The following is a 21,549-nucleotide window of genomic DNA, read 5'->3' as shown; positions in this document are numbered from 1 at the left end:
CACGCACGAACACAATTGCATGTCGAGGAATAGTCGATCTTGTCCTCTCTGATTTTTTTTTCTAATTATGATTTCAATGAATTAATCCGATTTTTATGCAAAACACATACAGCCACAAAGTGTGTTCTCAGATGCCTTAACCATTCATAAGGAGACAAATAGGTTTTGAGTATTTCTCTAATTCAATTGACAGACAGCATACATGCAAGCCAGGGAGATACCCTGTTCAGGATTAAGACCAGCTATTACCTGCCAAAGCAGCACTACATGAAACATGAAACATGAACAGACACACAGACATACACCATTAAGACAAAAATATATTATGATAAATACATTTACACATTAAAATTACCGCTTGTCAGGGAAATACTTCAAAAATAGAACTATGGCTCCAAAATAAACATAGTGGGAGAAGCAACCTTATACACAGCTGAAATAATGTGAAAAGTAATTTATCAGAGGACCAGAGGTGCTGGTAATTAACACGTAGAAACTGCATCACATTTTAAAGGAGGAAGTGTGTAAGTAGGTGATTACAGGAGAATATTCATAATATTTTGAAAGAGACCTAAGACACCTCCATAATACTGAGATGTTTCGGCTGAAAATATTAAAAGGAAGTTGAGCCCCCTTTTTCCTATGAAAAGTGGCATAACATTTTTCTTAGCTGGTGATTCATGATTAACACAGACTAAAGGTACTGCTACTAAAGGTAATGTGGAAGTGTTAGGGCATTTTATTACTTATTAAATCAGAGATACTCGGTGAGACCATTCAGACACATTCACCCTTTAATAAATCAATACAATAACACTAATGTGTTGGTCAAATACAGGGTGCTCTAAAAAACAATATACTGAATCAATATCATTACATAAAGGTAGTCCAAGGCCACTTTAGACAACTTATGAATTCATATCAAGCTTCAAAGTCACCATTTTATATCACAGACTATCTGAAATATATCATTCTGTCATAAAAAAATAAACTTCAAATGTCATGAAACATAACTTTCAAGCCCTTCCACAAAAACAGGCCTTATCAAAAGTTACATTAAATTCATGCTTGTATGGCACTTTCATCTTTATATTTGATTATCATATGAAACCACTTCAGACCAAATAAAGAAGTTTAAATAATATCAAGACCGAAAACTATAGTGTGAACAATCAATCTTTGCCCAAACTAAATGTCTTTCATGAAGAAAAAATATATATCTACACAATCGTCATTCAAAACATTTCAGGTTCAAACACACATATTAATAAGCAAATGGCATACTACTAGTAAACACAACAATGGGAGTGCAATGAATGAATGCCTCAGAGTTAAATGGAGTAAAACCAACATATAGACAATACAGCATACAGTAAATATGAGGAACAACAATATCCCAAATTCAATGAATCATATTTCTAAATTGTCATTAAAAAGATGACATGTCACCTATCCCCCCAAAACAGCATGGAGTTTCTCGTAATTCACAGTATTGAGACAACATTGGATATGCTTGAAAACACAGGAAAAGTATATTTTTATCATCACATTTGTGCTTTCAGTCCTTAAATCACCACTACCAACAATAACCCAATGATGTGATGACTAGGCATAGTTCGAGCTTTTTAAGAGTCATGCATAATGTGTTATAGATCACATACCTCTCAAAGAGCACTGACATCTATTTTCTGCAGGACATTTGTGATATCTAAGCAGGTATGGACATACAGACACCCACACAACTTCAGATGAACTCTCACAGTTTGTTTTATCTACGGTAAACGGAGTAAGATCACGGATTGTTTTTTGCTGGTTAAGCTAACCATAATGTGGTGTGGGTTTACAACATGCTAGAGGGGAGGGGAAGGTTGTAGACATTTTGGATGTGAACACTGACATACATCTATGTACATGTATAGCTGTAAGAGAGATTCACAAAGTATTTGTGGCCTTATCAGTATCAGGCAAAAAAATAAAGCTGTTACAATTGAAAGCATTGTCGTCAAAATCATGTCTGCCTAGATTCCCATCCCTTACAGGTAAGAAAGGTGGAGCGTTGCTTTACTCTCGTTTTGTTCCGAAGATTTGGAGGAAGAAGGAGAAGATGTAGATGATATCTAGATAGATGTTGAGAGAGGCAAAGACGTACTCTTCTGGACTCATGGTGTAGCGCTTGTTCCCCATGAGGAGCTGGGTGTCAAATGCCAAAAACTGCAACAGACAATAAAACAGCAAGTATGACATCTTTCTGTTTTTCTGATTCTGATAGAAATGGTCACACATTGTTGACTATCAGTAATGGCTTGACAGAGTATGCACCCGTACCATTGTAAACAGTATGGCTCCAAGGACAGCGTAGGTGGCATCCAACCAGGGTACCTAAATGGCAAAAGGTTTCTTGATTAGATGAGATGCCAGTGTTTTAAATGTTTGTCAGCTGCATTTGATAGAACTATGTCCTGATTGCGTGAAAATCCTCCACATTCCAGTCTCACATGACACAACTGATGTGACTGTCTAATTTGACCGTCATACTTACATATTGAAAGGGAAGGACGACTGCCAGCACCATTCCAGACATGAACATGACCATGCAGAAGACAAAGAGCACGCCTTGGTATGATGTCACATCAAACTAGATGGAGAAAGCACATGAAATCAAACCTATGTTAATACAACAGTGGGAAAAGCTGACATGTGAGTGATTTTTGCTCTCCATCATGCATACAGTATATCAAATAATGTATGAAGTACAGTAAGGGAACAATTGTTTTTTCCTCACCTTAGTTTGGAAGCTGAAGACTGTGACCAGGAGACAGACTGCTGCTGTGATGCCCAGACACATCACCACTGACTTGGTGTTATAGAAGCTATTCAAACGAGAAACACAACTTGCTGAAAATGTTTCAAGAAATTTTAAACAGAATACACAACACAGTTTTATAAAGGCCTACATGACACGTACAACCTCACATACTGTAAAGGAAATACATGGCTGCCTTATTATCTGGATGCAAATGGGATCATGCTAGCTGGTCTAAAGCAGAAAGAGGCAATGCAAAGTAACACAAGACAATGACATAGAACTGTGAGCAATCATAAAAGTGTACCTGGACAACATCCCTGTCATGTAAGAGAGTGAGAGGGTCTGCAACAGAACATATAATAGCATTGTAAAAATGCAGGTATTTGTTCAAATCTCTTTTGACAAGTCATAACCGGAGAGCATTACATTTTATAAAATGTATCAATAAAATAGATCATTTAAGCTGTACTTACAAAGATGGCGAGCAGAATCAGATTCCATGGAAACTGTCTCCTGTAGGAGTGAGTAGAGTATGGTTTACAATCACAACACTGTTTTGTTATGTTGATGATGTGCAATTCATTTTGAGAAGCTTTAACTTACCTTGGTGCAGAGCAGCAAGATAGGGTCAGATATGTGACAAAGAACACAGCACTGGTGAACAACAGAAACATAGTTAGATATTTAGTTATATAGAAGTGACATGAACCAGAAAACATACAGAGTGACTGTGTATTACACTGAGTTGAGTCTCACTCTACTTACTAAGAGGCCCAGTACCAGCCAGGGTTGGATTGAATGTAGTCTTTCACTGGGTCACTAAAAGGAGCACAGTCTTAAGTAAGATCACTACCCACAAATACTTGTTCAATATTGTAACACATGAGAGCCAATTGAAAAAGATTGGTCTTACACTCACCAGAATGTGAAAATAGCCACAATCGCAAGAGTCACCAAAAGCTGGATCATCAAGATGGCGTACACCTAAAAGAAAGCAATGAAAAAATATTGCATAGTCGTACATGTAGTGGCATGTGCTGAGCAGGAGAAGTTTAACAATATTCATTTGAGGTCAATTATAAGCGATGCACAGCATTCACAACAGAGCTAATACTATAATCAATAGAGCTTTCTGATACCTTACGGATGAAGACCCTCCTGATGTTGCGATCATCCCAGGTGAACTCTGTGAGCGTCTCAACATCATTGTAGCAAGGAGCACTGGTGCCTGGACAACACATTTTTGGTGGGATGTATATGCATAGCAGTCAACATATACTTCTGTAATCCTACGTTAATGACACACTGACTTTATGATCAAATATAGAAGGACAATGTGTTGCCATACCTGCAGTGGCTTCCTCATAGCTGGGAGGAGTTGGTGACACCAAAGCTTCTACACTGGAGCCATTGGTGGCCTTGTTTGCAAGTGACAGCTGTCACAGTAGTACAAAAGATGAACAAGTTGTTACCTTTTTAGATTTTAGTCTTTTATACATTTATGGTGAGGATGAATCAAATGTTTCAGATACTATCAGTGTTGCATAATGCTTTAGGCACTGTTCCCTAGAGTGTCAGCAAAGTAACTTGATAATTAGTGTGACATAAGACATACTAAAATTGTAGCATCTGTGGTGCAAAGAAGCACACTGTATAATGCATATTCAGGATGAGTACAAGTCAGTCATATTGCAGCTTCACCATATCAGAAAATGAAAAAAAAGTGGGCTATCAAGATTAATGATCATGACGGATTTGCAGATGCTGTTGTACAGTGTTGTATTACAATCACCTAAACTTGGATTGATGTGTATTGCCATCACATTTTATGGCTGTTACTCACAGACCAACTGCTTTCACTCGCCAACTGACAGTTCAGCTTCTTTCAGTACTTATACTTTAATTGATATTTAAATAGTTTCAGCGTCTATCTCTACAACTTCAACTGAAACGTAAGCTGATAGCAGTGACAGCCTTATACCAACACATTAACTTGTAACCGTTATTAGTGCTGGTATAGTCTATTACAAGAGTTTTGATTGACATGCTGACAGATCCTATTGTCATGCAGTAGCAGCGTCCAGTTGATTAAACCCGGCTCTCAGGTAACGTGAGGCTATTAGCATGCGGGTCGACAGAGCATCGGTTTCTCGTTATTAATTAATTAATTAACTAACTATTGAACGACGATGTTTTTAAAAAAACTCAGAATTTTCAACTCCGTTCTTCCCATTTGGTTGACAGAATATGGGGCACAAACTGACTTGGAGACAGTTTGGCTTGACGTTAGTTAACTAACTAGAGCTACAGAAAGAAAAGGGTTGTCTTGGTGACGCATCATGGTGAAACAGCCTGTGACGCATTTCATTCATATAAATTCAGGAAACTCAACTGCTGAGCATTGAACACAACAGCACAACAGATATCAAAAATACAACACTTTATGTAACAGCTATTATTTTGTGGCTCAAAATGTGATTATACTGCGGGACACAAAACCATGTTATTAAAATCCACTACCCAAATTTTAGTTATTCGTTGAAATTACTCAATAATCTGCAATTTGGTGGTAATTGCAACTGAAAAGCTGTCATTACCATTAAGCACAATAGTCAGACTACAGGGCTGCAGTAGAGACACGCACATCAGCTCACTGTTATGTAACACTCTAGACCTCATACAGAAAATCCTAATCTGTCAAACGTAAACATTAACTGAATCACATTAAAGCAAACGCATACCTTGCCCTTTGTCATGATGGCTGTCTGTTGCGTCCTGTTCTGTATGCCAACCAGTCAATGGGGCTCAGGTGTCTCCTTCTTTATTAATGTCGGTCTTGCAGAGTCTGAAGGACTGAAAGCTGTGTGAAAGGACCTCAGATTGATAGTGCTGTTCTTGCCTGCTCAGACTGGACACACTATCTGACGATTTAGTGACATAATCCCAAAACAACGCAGTTAGGACTCGTGCAGATACCCCTCCCTCACCCACAGAGTGATGTTCTAGCAGCATCTAGGTGAAGCTGCATCATAGAGAACAGATGGGACTGTACCACAGCAGCAGGGAAAATGGGGAGGATGGATGCCTGCATATAGGCCGTTGGAGACGTCCGGAGAAATCCGGAAATATGGTCTGCAGCAAAACCTAAGAGAGAGTGATATACAACTTGGCTCAAAAAAACGCTTTCTGTGTATATAAATAGGACTCTTGCATTTCAATTACCTAAAACGCAAGTGGCTTCTTTCAGTAAATGTGAATAATTTACAGCTTTAGCTTCTAAATGAATGTTCATTATCTATAGTATTTTTTGAAATGATTGGTGCAGAACACATTAACGCTAAACATTTTTGTTAATTTTGAATAAAATAAAAATGTAGCTTGAGCAGCATTAACATTACATTTTCCCTTTAAAGAAAAGATACATTAAAATATTCAATATTGCACTATTTTGGATTATTTGGAAACCCAAACTGATACTACTGAATACATATTACAAAACATCAATATGGCACAAATTTAAATTCCAGTTATATCCAACAATTAAATATGAATTATGTACACTTTTATTTAAAAGTGTAAAGATCACAGATAATATGAGAAAATATCCCAAAGATGATGCAAAAGAAGTATTCAAAGTAAAACCAACAAACTGTACATTTCTCTCTTCAATAAAACAGACGCAGGAACAGAAATCATAGAGAAGTATTGCAAGAACTGATGTTCAGATACTGGTCTACATTTTTTAAAATACATTTTGAGCTCTCTCTTTTCATGTCTGTTTTAAAATATGATGGAACATCTATATATTACTGATCTTCTCACTGACAAGTGAAATTAATTATATTGTGTCAAACACTTCACCCCATCTCCCTATTGGTGCACACAATGAGGCAATACTGTGTTATCTGGAATAGTTTGATACACAGGAGTTTTGGACATTGCAGCACATTACTTGACAAATGAAGGTCGATATGGCTATGTTCCCAAAGAAGCCCCACACGGACAGGATTAGTAAAAGTATCTCCCAAAAAAAAAAAAAAAACACAACAACTGAGAAGCAACATGGTAACAAGTACAAATAAAATAAAATTTAACTGATTTTTTAACCCCCCCCCCCCTTTGGACTTCGATTTCCTTCAGTCCTGTATTTGGCAAACTATAGACTTATGATCATTGGAACACATCGGGACTCTACTTTTAGTCGCACAAAACAGGCACGTTACATTCAAAACCAGTCAAGCTTAACTAAATATGTGGTTCCTCTCCTCAGTACATGTCCCCCTCGTCTCTGGTTCCTTCCAGTCTCAGGTCTGTGTCATTTCTGCCCAGAGTAAACAGACTGACTACAGCCATCAAAGCTGCCAGCATCATAACAGCACAGCCTCCAAACATGTGTCTGGTGCCGCTACCTTCCTCCCCGCCACCTGTTCCTGATATCTCCCCATGAAGCGCCAGCAGCCCTATGCAGGCCAGCAGGTGCAGAGGCAGTCTGAACCAGGCCAGCACACTAGCCCTCTTCTCCTCTGGGATCACCCTGCCCTGGAGAAAACTGACGGCAGGAAAATAGAGCCCACAGGCCAGCTCCAGCAGCAAGAAGGCCAGAAAGGATTCATGAGGTCTAGGTTGGCCTGGGGCAGTGGAGAAGGTCAGCATGAAGAGGGAGAAGAAGGCCATCAGCACAGCCAGGCAGAGAACATGGCCAGGCTGTAGACGATAGCGGGTGGAGGTGGCTACTCGGTACAGCAAGGAGCCGGCCATGCTGGCAGCCATCAGGCAAGAGAACACTATTCCCAAAGGAGGCCCATGAGGGTCCAGTACCGGGGTCCACAGGAAAACAAAAATGTAAAGGACACTTTCAAACAGAGCCTGCACTCCACCTAAGAGCATGACTCTCCTGTCTGACAGCAGGCAGCGCAACCCGTCATGGCAGCTGCGTGAGAAACGGGCCCTCGCAGACAAACGGGTCACACCTCCATTTGGAGTGCCAAGAGGCAGTTTTTGTTCATCCCCTCCAGGACCGTCTTCAGCCTCTTCCTTGCCCCAGTCGGTTAGCACCACCCAGCCACAGCATGCCAAGCAGGGCACAGCCAGGAGAAAGGGAGCCACCGGCCCCAGGTGGAGCCAATCAGCCAGCAAGTTAGCCACCAGCCCTGCTCCCACAGCGAGCCCGTGATTCCAGGTAGCAGCTTTGGTGAAGGTACCGGGGATCCACTCCTTGGGGAAATCGTGGACAACTACATGCCGGTGCACGTACCAGGCTTCAAATGTGGTGGTGAGCAGGGATGTGGACAGACCCCCCAGGATCCGACCCAAAATCAAAACAAAGTAGTCTGTGGACAGCTTGGTGAGACAACACGCAGAGTAGGACAGGCAGAAGAGAAGACATGTCTGTCTGCGACCCAAGAATTGAGGGAGCCAGCCTGAAATTGGAGCAAACAGAACACAGGAGGCCAGGCCACACACATATAAGATGGCTATTTGGGATTCCAGGAAGCTGTAGTGACGGTAGAGTTTGTAGAGGTAAGGACCCTGGAGCCAGTCTGCCGACAAAGCCAAAAGGTATGCCCGAAGAAATACGCTCTGGAAGCGACGGAAAACTGGGTTGGCTACAGCAGGAGTGGACTGAGGGGGGACGAGGCGGCGTGCTGTGAGCTCGAGGGCAACACACAGGGCAAGCAGGAAGATGATGGCAAGATATGCTGTCACCAACATGGTGTGATAGTCGGCACCCACTTGAGGTCAAACCTGAGGTCCTGGTCCGTGTTCAAATCTCTTCCTTCTATTTCTCAGCACCTGTGGAGATACAAGGCGAACAACAAGTACAGAAAGAAGAGAGTTACCAGTGATCAAGTTAGCTATAGTAATTAGCCATGTTAAATCCGCAGCTAACTTGGCTAATAAGCTTTTACTTTTAGGAATCTAAGTTAGTTGACTAACACTACTCAATAAAACTGAGTTTACCAAGCCAGTTACAGCAGCGGAGTGTGGGTTACCTTCATCAATGGCGGAAAGCATGACGTGCGTCAATTCAGTTGTGTTTACACGTATAAAGCTGAGAGCGCCTAACGTTACATGCTAACGCTAGCCTACAAGCTAACCTGCTGCCGACGTCAAGATACAATAGTTATTTGCATCACTATCGTACCACACGTTTTCCACTTCTGTAACATGATATCTTACCGTGCCATTTGACAGCAGTCCCATATCAGTTACACGACGTACATAACAACTGACATGGTGATGGTGTTTGATGAGCTGCGGTAGCAAACACACCAGTCACTTCCTGGACCCAGGATCCATTATTTCACCACCAGGTGGCATCACTATACTTTCTGATTTCCAGCGGTAGGAGAAAGTTATGTCATGTGTCCACACATCCCGTGTTGCAACTTTTTCAGAGTGCCAGTCCACTCTTAAGGTTGTATTTGATTCATTTAAATTACTTATAGTCCGTTACTTGAAGTAGCCCAATTCTTTTTAAAACGGCACACCTACTCTACTGATGTGTACAACATGCAATAAGGATAATGAACTATGTTGTTTTGCTCTATCTGACCTGGATTGTTAAACTATGAAGGCAATCACCCCTCTTAAAGTGAACGCAACCTGATAATAAAAATGCCTCTAGCTTTATTGAGATGTGCCAGTGCACACTTTGATTTGCAGTATAGGTTAATCATTATTATACAGCCTACTGTATGTCATTATTAGGTGCCACTACTGATGTAAGAGAGTCACAAGATTAAGAACCAGTGGTTTAATCTTAAATCTTAACAATGTATTATATTTTATTCGGTCTTCACGTGTTTTTTCATGTCAAATCTTAATCTGCAAAGTAACATTTCCCTCTAAAATGTAGTGGAGAAGTACAAAGCATGCATAAAAGCAGCAAGTACCTCAACATTGTACCTAGGTACAATACTTGAGTATATGTACTTAGTTACTTTCCACCACTGGTCCTGACTACATCTTCATTACACCATTTTGCCCGAATGGACACAAAAGAGTGACGCACAAGCGGAGTAATACATAATTCAAACTTTATATAATTTTATCATTTCTATTTAGGAATAAAGATTTACAAAATGTACAAGATGTGCTCAATCAGCCACAATCAAACAGTGAGAAGACCAATCAAATAAGATCTCTCACCCAGAAATATCTGTTGTGTTTGTATGACAAACATTGGGGGCAGAGGAAGGGTGCATGTGGAGTGAGTGCTGGTGATTTCAGGGATTATGCTGGTTGGTTTCATCGTCGGATAGCAGGAATTGCATCCAAGCCGTCTGAGAATCCCTACTACATATTCTCCTGTGCAAAGCCCCCTTGGCATGGCCAAACCCCCACCAATTGCAGGAAGGACAGTACATTCGTCTTTATACCAAAGTCATCTGTCCGATCCATCACATCAATTCAGTCATTGATACATAAACACTAGGGTAACATAATATTTACAGCAACAAAAATAAACAAAGGAACTACAAAACCCAACATGCATGAGGCGTCTCAATCAGTACAGCTGTCATACAATATAATGACACAGACACAATGTTTTTTTGAGATAAAATAAAATGCCGTTGACTTATGAAGTTGGCATATTTAAAACCAAGGTGTGCCATTTTTTTCTGGAAGATCAGTCAAAAATAGTAAGAAACAGAATGCATCCTATTGTGTACAAGTGACACATTAAAATAGTGGTCTCATTCCAGTAATAATGCAGATGGTATGTTTGTGAAACATTGACACATAATTACCTTAACATTTTATATTTTGCTATGTATTATATACAGGTTCCCTTTCTCTTAAACACAGGCTGACATTGTCAATCATCTCTAATGGTCCCTAAATAATAACTGTCTTTCAGCTGCTGCCTGTCGATACTGTACGGCTTAAGGAATAAACAGAAGTGAACTGGCTTTTATTCTTAAGTACACTGGATATAATGAGCAAGTGCACAACAGGGTAATCTAAATCTACATGACCATTATTTGTTTTTTTTACTGGAACAATGTCTCTCAAGAGGTGTTGAGGTTGTATGTTTATTTGTCCCAAAACATAGCATGAAAATCAATAGTGAGTCAAAAATATGTTCACTAATGCCCCCATTTATCTTTTTGAAAACTACTCCCCAGATTGCACAATTCCTTTTTTCCTCAATTGTCAAGGAAGTCCTGTCCTTGGAAGATAATATGTGTGTGTCTGTGTGTGTCTCTGTGGTGTCATATATTTCTCTGTAAAACAGTTCATGGCTGTGTGCTCCATGAACAAGCGTCTCCTCATGGGTCGATGCGAAAGGCCAACAGTTTGTCGGAGTGCAGACTGTTGAGGGTGCGCAGGTCGGGCAGGCGCAGGAGGAGTTTGGGGAAGAGAGTGGTGTCATCTGGGCGGCGGCGAGTGATCAGTGACCGCAGGGCACGGATCAGACCATCCTGTAGTTGCTCCACAGCCCGCATGTCTGTGATGCCAGAACGATCTGTGGAGCACAGAGGGATGCCAGTGTGAGTGGTTAACAGACACAGTAACTACATTATTGCTCCATTAACAAATGTCACTGCTCTGCAGCTTTTGTCACTGTTTTCCGACACATTAGGTAAATAGTGCACCTCTCACCTGCAGAGACCAGCACCACAGCCATAAAGAGGGCCATTTCATCAGGTTCTAGCCCCAAGGAGCCCAGATTCTCACTGAAGTCAAACATTGCGTCCAGCAGAGAGCCCATGCCCAAGGCCCGCAGGGTGGACAGGGGGTAAGTTTGGCCATTCAGGAAAGTCACTATACGCTCCTCAGCATTGAACAAGGTGCAGAACCTAACCATCAGAACCTAAACACACGAAAGAGTGGAAAAAAACGGGAGCAAAAAGATAAGTTTGAGACAAATACTAAAACCAATAATACATGTGGAATCACAAAGAAGGAGCCACATATTTTAAACAACTCATCTGAAATGTATGTCATTACCTGGAAGGTGCCTGATTTGAGCAGCATGACTTGGTCTTGTTGGCTAAGCTCCTGAAATCCTGGGATGCCCTTGGCAAACTCTACCACCTCCTTGACAGCAGGAGTGAAACACTGCGAGAAGGATTCCCATATCTCCTGACTCGTGCGCTCTGCCCCTGATACAGGCCACGCATTGAGAGGACAGGCCTTAGAGAAAGACAAAGGACATAGAAAGAATCATAAGCTGTTTGTCAGACAATATATATTACAAAGTCTTGATCTGCTTTATGCTTCCTGCACTTACCAGCACTTTAGCTCCTGAAGCTAATTTCCATGGGCAGGTGGGCTGATTTTGGGTACTTCCTGCATTACAAAAACTGTTATGATTGGCAGAGCTGCCTTTTTGAGAGGTTGCACTGTTAGACTGATCATGATTCTGATTTGTTGACACTAAGTAGGTGTAGCGATTGTTGTCCACATTGAGGAATGTAGGTTGGTTGTCATTAGGGACAACTGGGCATAGAGTGGCAGACGGAACAGGGCAAGACTGATAACTCAGGGCGGAGGTGGGGTGAGCGGAGACTTGGGTAAAACTGGCACCCTGAGAAAAGGGAGATGTGTTATTGTTGGTAGTGATGTTTGCAGCCTTGGTTGCTCTCTCGTGGCTGTTGCTGCTGGTGAAGATATCACGGTAGGCTCTGGAGATGGCCCCGACGGCTTCTTTTGAGTGGCCATCTTCTGGGCTGCTGGAAGGCTCCCTCACTGAAGGTGAGTCCATGTCTATGGCCGCCGACTCATTGAGGCTGTTCATGTAGCTTTGCATCTCATCCAGAAGTCGCTGCTTCTCTCTCTTGGGGATGCGGCCAAAACGCACAGCTAGAGAAGACACAAGCAGGGAGGACAGATCAGCTTTGAGTCATTGTGACAACATGGATATTTACAGATATGTTTTGTTCCATATTATTTCAGAGTTTTTTTTTTTTTGTTTGTTTGTTTTTAATTATTTAAAATTATAAAGATGCAAGCACTAAAATGACCCCCAAGACAAATTATTTTCTTAAAGATCAAAAGGCAGGTGCATCCTAAAAATACGGTGTTGCCATTTAGGAAAGACAGGACTGCTACTGTTAATTATGCTGGCTAGAAGCTGAGCATATTGACACATGACCTATTTCAACTTTTTATACACACGCATACATCAAAAGCATAAAATCTCCTCAAGTGGTAAGTGATTTCATGGAGAATCATGTACGTTTTGATATGAAACTTCCCTCTCTTCACCCATCGCCCCATCCCTCTTCCCACAGTAACTATCAGCTGGAGAGGCTATTTATAGACTCCTGCTACCATCTGCCTCACCCTCTACTCTATCCACCCGTCTCCTTCCTCTCCCGCTCCCTCCCTCCATTTGCAAGTAGGGCAGTGGGGCAACGTGAGTGTGATGTCACTGGCACGAAGTATGTGAGAGGGAGAAGGACGAGAGAGGTGCTTGAAATGTGGACTGACATGAGAGACGGTGATGCATAGAAAGGGAGAGTATGTGTCTGTGTGTGTGTGTGTGTGTGTGTGTGTGCAAGGTGTAGTTAGATAAGGCAGACAAGTTGCGCTGGTGCAGCTTCAAAGACTTTTGCATGAATAGCATATTTTAAACCTTTTTTTGGATGTATAGCAAAAAATGTGTATAGCAGCAATACTCTTTTAGGCAATGTACTGTTATTCTCATATGTTAAACATAAGCAATTTACATAAAAACACAAAGCTGCAGTGTTGGGTAAAGTGAGGTGATCTACTTGACACAGTAATATGCACAGTATATTGCTATGTTTATCAAAGATACGGTAATCTGTTCATTGCCAGCAGGATCCTTTGATGAGGATGTGGCCAATAATGTGGCATGAGATGAATCCCTTTCATCATGGTTAAAAAGAAGCAAATGATGCTCTGGTTAGAGGAAGAAAAGTGTGCCATCATGCCAATGGACTTATTAATGTCAATGTATTGCAGAGCCAAAGTCACACAGCTGCCTGGTGTGTGACTGTGAATGAGGGTGTACTATTTATTGTGGTCTGTAGGCAGTTGCCTGCGGTTTTCCTGTTTTCGTAATGACAGAAGCAAAGCAAAAACGGGTTTCTAGGTTGTGGTCCTTATTGGTTTCGAAAATCGCCTCTAAAAGGGTCGACCTGACTCTTTGTACTCTTATTGAGTCGCATATCGCCACCCTATTTTCTCTGTGCACCAGAAGTTTCAAGCACGTGCAGAAATAACACAAACCTGTTTCCTAGATTAGGCAATGCAGGGTACTGAAGGGTGGAGATGAGCAGAAACCATACTGAGAAGAAGAAGGCAGGCACACTACACCAAGTAGGTCATGATGTACGAGTACACTATAGGCCCAATTCTGTATTGTTTTTCTAGGTCAGCCCAGCTGTTTTCGTAATCTGTGACGATAGGCGATCAATCAGTGTTCAGTTTTCAGAACTTAAACTAGGTGATGTGAGCATCACGCCTGATAAAGCCTCTCACAGCGACTGACTGTTTTCTGCATCCATTGCATAATTGTTGCCCTATCCCTCATTAATTGCAGTAAGATGTTCTATGGGCATACACAAGGTAATCAAGTTGACCCTGTTCCAATTTCCTAAAATAATTCCTGTGTTTGCCGCAGTTTTCCAAATGATAGATAGCTTCAGGGACTTCAAGGCTCCTCTTCTCATAAATCACTGTCTGAGAGGCAGACGCAAGAGAGCTGAGGGAACATGGTGGGTATACGTGGAGGAGGATGGGCTGTACTGAACAAGAACGTAGAGGAAAGAGTATTGTGGGAGGATGCTGCAAAGGGCATGAGAAAGACACCTAGAAACTTAAGAGAGTTAGACAAGGCTAGATGGTAATCTTTGGCAGTGCAGTGAGTGACACAGTATAGAAGAGCAAGACAGGTGCAGGTCTGATGATAAAGTGAGAGGCTGAGCTACTGGCACGATGACCTTAAAAGACTTTCCGCAATAGATGTTTCACACAGACCTACATATCAGCACTGTGCCTCTCTCAGGCAGCCTATTTCCCTGCTGCTTTTGTTAATCAGAACACTGTGGCACTCTGGCAGAACTGCATGAGGGCCTTTCTCTTAAAAAAAAAAAAAAAAAAGGAAATGTGTCAGGATGTCTCACCATCTCTTGACATGCCAACAGAGAGGCATTTCTTGAAGCGGCAGTGCTGGCATCGGTTGCGGTTCATGCGCATGATCAGACAGTTCTCATTCTTGACACACATCTTGTAGTTGATGTTCTGCTGGATGCTGCGGCGGAAAAAACCCTGAGACAAAAAAACAACAACAGAAAAAGCACATGAAACTGGTGCACTGAAACAAACACATTATTGAATCACGCCACATGATTTTTTCAGGGGCTTACCTTGCAACCCTCACATGCATGCACTCCATAGTGGAAACCAGATGCAATGTCCCCACAGACTTTGCATAGCAGAACCATTCCACCCGTCTCTGAGGAAGGGTAAACAGACAGTTAGATGAACTCGAAAAATGCCAATCAAACGTCTATCTTCATGCATATCGACAAAGAGGAAACACTTACTTGTGAAAGTTCCTGTGAATCCACAAGGCCTCTTTCCTGCGATGGGGTGCGCATAGGTGTGCTGTGGAGTGGCTGCTGCTGGGGGGGAACTGTAGACTTCTGGGAACTGGAATATCAGTTTGGAGGAAGGGGTGGTGCACCCAGCTGCCCTATGTTTAAACGTCCCAATCTCTGTGAAGGTGACCTCCTCTGGAGATGAGGGCTGGGAGTGTAAAGAAGGGGACTGTGTCTGGTACCCACTGGAGGGGCTGCCAGGGCTGGGGCTCGAACTGCCAGAGGAGCCTGCGTACAGGATGACTCCTGCAGACAAGGGAAAGAGTGGAGAACATCAGACCTCTGAGCCGAGAGTTCAAGCTCCTCGTTAAAGCACACAATGTCATTTAGATATTGATAACAAGTGGCATTGTTATTAAGGTATTATTATTATTATTAATAAATTATTATTATGTATGCCGTGCATGCAATTGTTGGCTTAATTAAACTAATTAAGTTGCATCATAAATTAAAGTTGGCCATCCATACTCCCTTTAAACCATTACACTACGCTTTGGATGTGATGGAGTGTAATGTTGCACAAGTTCTGGGCAGCAGTTAACAGCTCTGAGAATATGATGCATCGTTGCCTCATCCATCCTTCACGGTCACGCGGATAAAGTGGGCACTAAAAATACAGCTGGGAGCCCAGCAACAAAGCAAGCAGGCTTCCAGTAGAAGCACCAACGAAGCGCCACGTTTTTGTAAAGAAATCCTGTGTCATGCTAATGCAGCATATATACAGGCACCATGTAAGTAAGTTGTCGTTCCAATGTGGTTGTTTCTGAAGTGTTTTCTTCCAAACCCCCCCCGCCCCCCGCCATGCGTTGTGGATGAGCTGAGCACGACACCTGACCGGCGCCTCACATGCATGGACTGCTGACACGGTTGCTGCCCAAAGCAAATCCGCAGGCTCGTGTGGAAATACATAACGATCTGAAGTCAGATCTGTGTTTACAAACACACGCTGACTGGGAAGTTCCCCGGACGTGCGGTGGCACCGAGTCTCTAAGCCACCGCTGTTCATGCGCCACCGATTTTTGCAAATGAAAAGCCTCAACTGTATGGACTGGCTGGTGTAATGATATACTAACAACTCGTGTACTCGCCTACAGTTGAGTCCAGCAGAGAGACGTTCAAAATGACAAAGTGAAATATATAAAAAAGGAGGAATTCCCAACATTCAAATCATTTCCAACATCCAAAATTTGTGCACAAGTGCAGTAGGCCTTTCCTTGTGTTAATGTGTGTTGCCCTTTGCTGCACATGGAGGTATTTGTTTTAGCTCTAATGTGTTGATAATCCCTCACCCAGGTCATGCCAGAGCCAAAGACATACAGACACAGGCCTGAGCCTCCCCTCCTCCTGAGTTTACATGCAGACAGTCGTGGCCCAACCCCCACTTCACCCAAACACATTGCATGCAAAGACTCACATGTACAGTGTTTATGAATGACCCCAAGAGCCACTCTGCTGTAAACTCTGATTAGCAATCACTTTTACAGTCTGCTTTTCAGGCGATAGAGGGATATAAAAACCTGCAAGTGTCATATTCGAAAGGTCAATACACTTTATATCATGTTGATAAACATTGCAGACCCCCTTCTTCTTCATACATTTCTTGTTTTCTTGTGATCATAGCATTGCCACCTGCGAAGAAGATATTAGTTGTCATCTGGCCTCAGTCCTCATCATGTTTGAGGGAAAACATGATACTGTCATTTTCTATTCTTTAATGCAAACGTTGCAAGACATTTAAGTAAAGCTGTTTTTATTCTTAGTTTTGGCAGCTTGTGATATCAAACAACTAGCTGTTTTACATGTTTTCATTTATTTCGAACTGCATTAAATCCTTCCTCAATGCCCATGTTAAACTACCCATGACAACACTAATCTGCCAGGAACGTGAAGGCAGGCAAAGAAACGTGAGCAGTGAGCACTTCACAGGCACAGCAGCTCCTCTCCTTCATTAACTCAGGCTTATGTAAGGTCAACATTACAGGAACTTAGAATGATGTGCATGCACCTCGAGCATATCTCAAACTGATACTGCATCACACACTCTCATGCAGTTGAGGAGTTGTATTACAGTTATAATTTATAAATACCACGATATGATTTGAAATCGAGTCTAAATAGCCTGGTGTATAGTTTGATGTTGCTAAAGTTGCACTGGCACATAATTTTCAGGATTGTATGATTTTATCAGCATATCTGTTTAGGCATCGTTTAGAGAGAGCAAGCAAACGGCGCATGAGGCGGCAAAACGTGACAAGAGGGGGGGGGGGGGGGGGGGGGGGGGGAGTGAATGCAATGAATCGCTGACCCACTGACCAAGCTCACTATCACCGCAGGCGGCATCAGCACAGAAGCGTCCGTGCGAGCGGGGAAGCGGCGGGAGGCGGGAGGAGGGCGCGGGCATCTCACGCGTCGCACGCGGCTTTGTGAGGAAAGCCACGTGAGGAGACTTTTGACAGAGCGTTCACTGGAAAGACTTGAATCCGCGCTCCAGCCAGAACCCAGAGCACATACAGTCCACCAGGGGCTTATAATTAAAGAGCCGAATCTACTGTAATAAAGCAGCGTGCTATGCGGCGGGGTGGTCTGAATGTGCACTACCAGCAGCACCACATGCACCGTCAGCCAGGTGCTGCATCTAGTTTACCAACAATATATGAAATACCGCTGCAACGTCTTCTAATGCTTTTCAGAAAGCCTCCACTGGGGGAGTGTGAGGGGACGTACTGTATTTGTGAGTGAGAACATACAGTGTACAAAGTAATGCAGTGGACAGTGGAGGAAGTCAGTTGGTCTGCTTTTTATCATATGAGCATTTGACAGATGTAATCTAAGACCTAGTGCAATTGAGCAACCCGGACTAGAAGACTGGGCTGAACTGAGCAAATTGGTATTTGTGTTAGGAAAGAACTTGTTACAACTGACTCCCACACCAAAGTACGGTTGACCCTTCACATGAGGACAAATATCTACAGATCATGAAAATATTGATTTTGGCAAACACATATTCCAAAATGCATGTCACATTAGCATAATGAAGATGCACAGTTTTTTAGTTTTTCTAAAATGTTGGACTGTAAACTGTTACAGCCGATCACAAACTCCCAACTGTTATGTTACAACTGATGACATGACAGTGTATTTCTGCATATGATCTGTTTGGGTCTTGTACGGTAGGCCTATATGGAATACAGGAAATGCAATTGTTTCATCAAAGAAACTGAACAAAAAGAAAACGTTTACACTGAGAACTGTGAGGGAGACAAAACATGGCAACTCTCTGGCCAGGCCAGAGGAAGGTGGCGTGCTCGGCAAGCAAATTACAATAATCTTTTGGGGGAATAATGCATTTGCATGCAACCCCTCCAACCCAACCCAATCATCTCTGCAGGAGGAATTAGGGCTCTGTGTCAACACACACACACACACACACACACACACACACACACACGGTTTAGTGATGCCCACGGATTCGAGTAACAATGACAGTGCCTATGGGTGCACCCATGTGCTGGAACATGACTGCGTTTTGTAAAAGATTCACCGTCAGTTAGGAGAGGAAAGCATGTCCACCTTTGGCTGACCTCGAGAAAGTACTGTCTAATACCACTTATCGGATGGAAGTCCTGCAGTTATCAACTTTTATGCTGCAGGCACTAAATTGATGGCCTTGATAATGGAAACAAACACACCCTGTACGCCAAAGTGTCATTGCCCCCCCCCGTGAGATGATAAAGGGTCAGCGAGTTGAAGTCCTGGCTCGGACAGATTATGATTACAGTGACAGCCAGTGTACTGTAGGTCCACGTGAGTTTGTTTTCATGAGAGAGACAGGAAGTGGCCAGCCTCCCTATAACCATATGGTGCAGTTCTCTGTCAGCAGAGCTGCAGTCCTGGCGATGTCTTTCGACATTTAAACGCAGTTTACAACTGTTTTCATAAGTTTGCGTAAAGTCGTAATTGTGTTTTTATTGAATTTAGAAACAAGTTGACGTCATTAAATGCCGAATTTTCATAAACCAATAAGATGACCAACATCAGTCAAACACGTGCATGAAAAATATATTTCGTGCATGACTCACATAGGTTGCACATAATTGTCAAGTATGCACATATTGGAGCTGTGTTTTACACAATGTTCGATTAAGTATTTCTCACTTTTTAAATAATTCTTTTTTTAAAAAAAGTTGAGTCAGACAAAGCTAAATACTTATCCCTATTGACTGATGGCAACAACATGAATGAAAACACTAACCAATGACCCGTTAATCATTACTCAATCATATGTCTAAATCAGCATATGGTATAAAGGAGCGGTTAACATAATGTTAAAATTAATCTTACCACCACCAGGGCTGTTATCCATTTATCTTGTTGATGTCGATCACTTTAAGCAGACTTGAAGATAGACGTCCGTAAAAGACAGGTGAGAAAGTTGAAAAACAGCTTTGCATAAAACACCTGCTCAGTTGAGCCAAAAATGGGAAGAAGTGATGGAAATGTCTCCAGTGCGCGTAAAGTTGTCTCCCAGTTAATTGTAGAGCGGTGTCCCTCTTGTGTGCTCACTTCTGATCTGACAGAGGTGAGTTGTAAAGGCTGGTCTTCTCAAAGATACCTGGATGCATTCTGTGCTCAGGATATTGCGCCTCGGCTCGAGCGCATGTGATGTTGCACAAGCGGAGATTAAAAGATTTTCATGAATTCCGAGAGAGTGGAGTCAGCATATCCGCGAACAGCGTCAGTTATGACATACACACCCACTGATACAAACACCCACTTCGCTCACGTTTGCAGGTGAGTAGGAAATGTGACCGCCCGTCCCTTCGCTCAATTTGTGTTGTGTCTGTGTGGGATTTGGCTCACTCTTTGTATCTCGCGGAGTCACTTCTCACCCTCTCTCTCTCCTTCAGGCTTTTGTGCATTTTCATTGGCGGGGATCTGGAACAGAGGGGAGTTTGATGTGCTTATTCGACCGCAGTCGGTTATGTGTTCAGTAAAGCCACGCTACATGAGGGCTCTGCATGTGCCGGGGAGAGTGCTGCCCCACTGATACACATTTTATGCAAAATACGCAGCGTGTGGCGCGCAGGGATGGAGAGATTGGTGGATGAAGCACATGGACAATAGGCGTGGCTCACCGTGACTGCCTGTTCTCTGAACACTGAGACATGCCAAACAACAAGAAGTGTCAAGTTTAAAGCCAAAGGAAACTCTAGATGCGCAACTAAAACTATGTCATGCAACAACATGCTACTGGAGTGAGCCAATCATTGCAAACGCTCAATTTAGGCTAAAATTTAGATTTTAGATTTAGATTTAAATGTATGATGATTATTTTAGCACTGTAAAACCAAGTCCACTCTGTGTTCTCAAGGGTGCCGTTTTTTTTTTTGTTTTTTTTTACAGTTTTCCATTGTACACCTATTTTAAATGTTTGTGCAGCAAAAAGTTCTATAACATTCAGTCAGCAACAAACTCTGCAGCCTGCTGTGTGACTCTGAAGATGTAGGCCAACTGTGCAGAGCTTGTGGATAGCGCCCCTTAGTGGCAAATGATGGCATTGACGCATAAGCATGATCTATCTAGACTAAATATATGTTCCTTAGAAGTGTCAATGCAAGAGTACACTTTAATGGTTTTATTGCAGATAAATAACTATAGCGTTTGAAAATCAAATTTCAAATTAGTCATGAAATGCGTTTTAAACTCTTGAGTTTTCATTCGTTAAATAAATTACACATAGTTGCTTGAATGTCGGAGATCATCAAAATGAGATAAGCAGCACGTAAATTAATGATTTTTTATTATCAAGTTTTAAATTAAACCCAATGCAATAGGTTTTATTTAACACTAACTGTTTTTTTAATCTTAAACGTCAGCTGCAAAGCTGTAATACAAATGTTTGCTTTGTATTATAATATATTTATACATTTGATTACTTTCCATCTAGTAACTAATAATTGCTTTAATACCTTGTTATCTCTCATACATCTTGACGGACTTCTTTTGTCATTTTTCTGAGTAATTGTTTGCGCGTTCGCTTGAGGGGTTTCCTCCTCATCGCGTCCTCATTGACAGGACGTGTGCCGCAGTCTTTCTCTCCGTCACTAGGGGGAGTCACAGTGCCAGAAATCTCCACGCAGGGTAGCTCCCATCATCTACGCC

At 42.1% G+C, this 21,549-nt stretch overlaps 3 protein-coding genes across 4 annotated transcripts; all 3 read right to left on the bottom strand.

Moving 5' to 3' along the window:
• Positions 1–771: 771 nt before the first annotated feature.
• On the bottom strand, positions 772–6,210 carry LOC116382577 (protein lifeguard 2-like). The gene is made up of 12 exons (XM_031845754.1): positions 5,548–6,210; positions 4,155–4,242; positions 3,946–4,034; positions 3,726–3,790; positions 3,572–3,625; positions 3,410–3,460; positions 3,280–3,319; positions 3,111–3,148; positions 2,783–2,870; positions 2,540–2,635; positions 2,326–2,379; positions 772–2,211 (listed from the first exon to the last, which is right to left on the bottom strand). Exons 1-12 carry the CDS (start codon positions 5,560–5,562, stop codon positions 2,062–2,064), a joined length of 828 nt encoding a protein of 275 aa, XP_031701614.1. The 5' UTR covers positions 5,563–6,210; the 3' UTR covers positions 772–2,061.
• Positions 6,211–6,351: 141 nt separating this feature from the next.
• Positions 6,352–9,173, bottom strand: mfsd5 (major facilitator superfamily domain containing 5). 2 transcript variants are annotated; one of them, XM_031845752.1, is made up of 2 exons: positions 8,987–9,173; positions 6,352–8,599 (listed from the first exon to the last, which is right to left on the bottom strand). In XM_031845752.1, the coding sequence occupies exon 2, from the start codon at positions 8,516–8,518 to the stop codon at positions 7,073–7,075; it is 1,446 nt and encodes a 481-aa protein (XP_031701612.1). In that variant the 5' UTR covers positions 8,519–8,599; positions 8,987–9,173; the 3' UTR covers positions 6,352–7,072. The 2 variants fall into 2 exon arrangements, with proteins under 2 accessions (XP_031701612.1, XP_031701613.1); XM_031845753.1 differs by lacking the exon at positions 8,987–9,173 and adding an exon at positions 8,800–8,971.
• A 471-nt stretch (positions 9,174–9,644) lies between these two features.
• On the bottom strand, positions 9,645–20,190 carry nr1d4a (nuclear receptor subfamily 1, group D, member 4a). Its single transcript, XM_031844624.1, has 8 exons — positions 19,729–20,190; positions 15,334–15,633; positions 15,154–15,242; positions 14,911–15,055; positions 12,048–12,619; positions 11,765–11,950; positions 11,417–11,627; positions 9,645–11,279 (listed from the first exon to the last, which is right to left on the bottom strand). Exons 1-8 carry the CDS (start codon positions 19,748–19,750, stop codon positions 11,083–11,085), a joined length of 1,722 nt encoding a protein of 573 aa, XP_031700484.1. The 5' UTR covers positions 19,751–20,190; the 3' UTR covers positions 9,645–11,082.
• Between the last annotated feature and the right edge of the window lie 1,359 nt (positions 20,191–21,549).

Source organism: Anarrhichthys ocellatus, unplaced genomic scaffold (assembly GCF_004355925.1).
Source record: "Anarrhichthys ocellatus isolate YVR2014 unplaced genomic scaffold, GSC_Weel_1.0 scaffold5, whole genome shotgun sequence".
Lineage (NCBI taxonomy): Eukaryota > Metazoa > Chordata > Actinopteri > Perciformes > Anarhichadidae > Anarrhichthys > Anarrhichthys ocellatus.
Note: the sequence above shows the minus strand (reverse complement) of the source record. Positions and strands in the feature narration are given on the sequence as shown.

What these genes read in the sequence shown, in the direction of transcription:
- LOC116382577 (XM_031845754.1), bottom strand. An exon ending in TGATTCTGCTCGCCATCTTT is followed by an intron (nt 3,149 to 3,279) that starts GTAAGTACAGCT and finishes GTTCTGTTGCAG; the next exon opens with ACCCTCTCACTCTCTTACAT. An exon ending in TCTTCAGCTTCCAAACTAAG is followed by an intron (nt 2,636 to 2,782) that starts GTGAGGAAAAAA and finishes TTCTCCATCTAG; the next exon opens with TTTGATGTGACATCATACCA.
- mfsd5 (XM_031845752.1), bottom strand. Translation starts at nt 8,518, where the DNA reads ATGTTGGTGACAGCATATCTTGCCATCATCTTCCTGCTTGCCCTGTGT.
- nr1d4a (XM_031844624.1), bottom strand. Translation starts at nt 19,750, where the DNA reads ATGGATAACAGCCCTGGTGGTG. An exon ending in GGATAACAGCCCTGGTGGTG is followed by an intron (nt 15,634 to 19,728) that starts GTAAGATTAATT and finishes CCTTGTCTGCAG; the next exon opens with GAGTCATCCTGTACGCAGGC. An exon ending in ATGCATGTGAGGGTTGCAAG is followed by an intron (nt 15,056 to 15,153) that starts GTAAGCCCCTGA and finishes TTTTTGTCTCAG; the next exon opens with GGTTTTTTCCGCCGCAGCAT.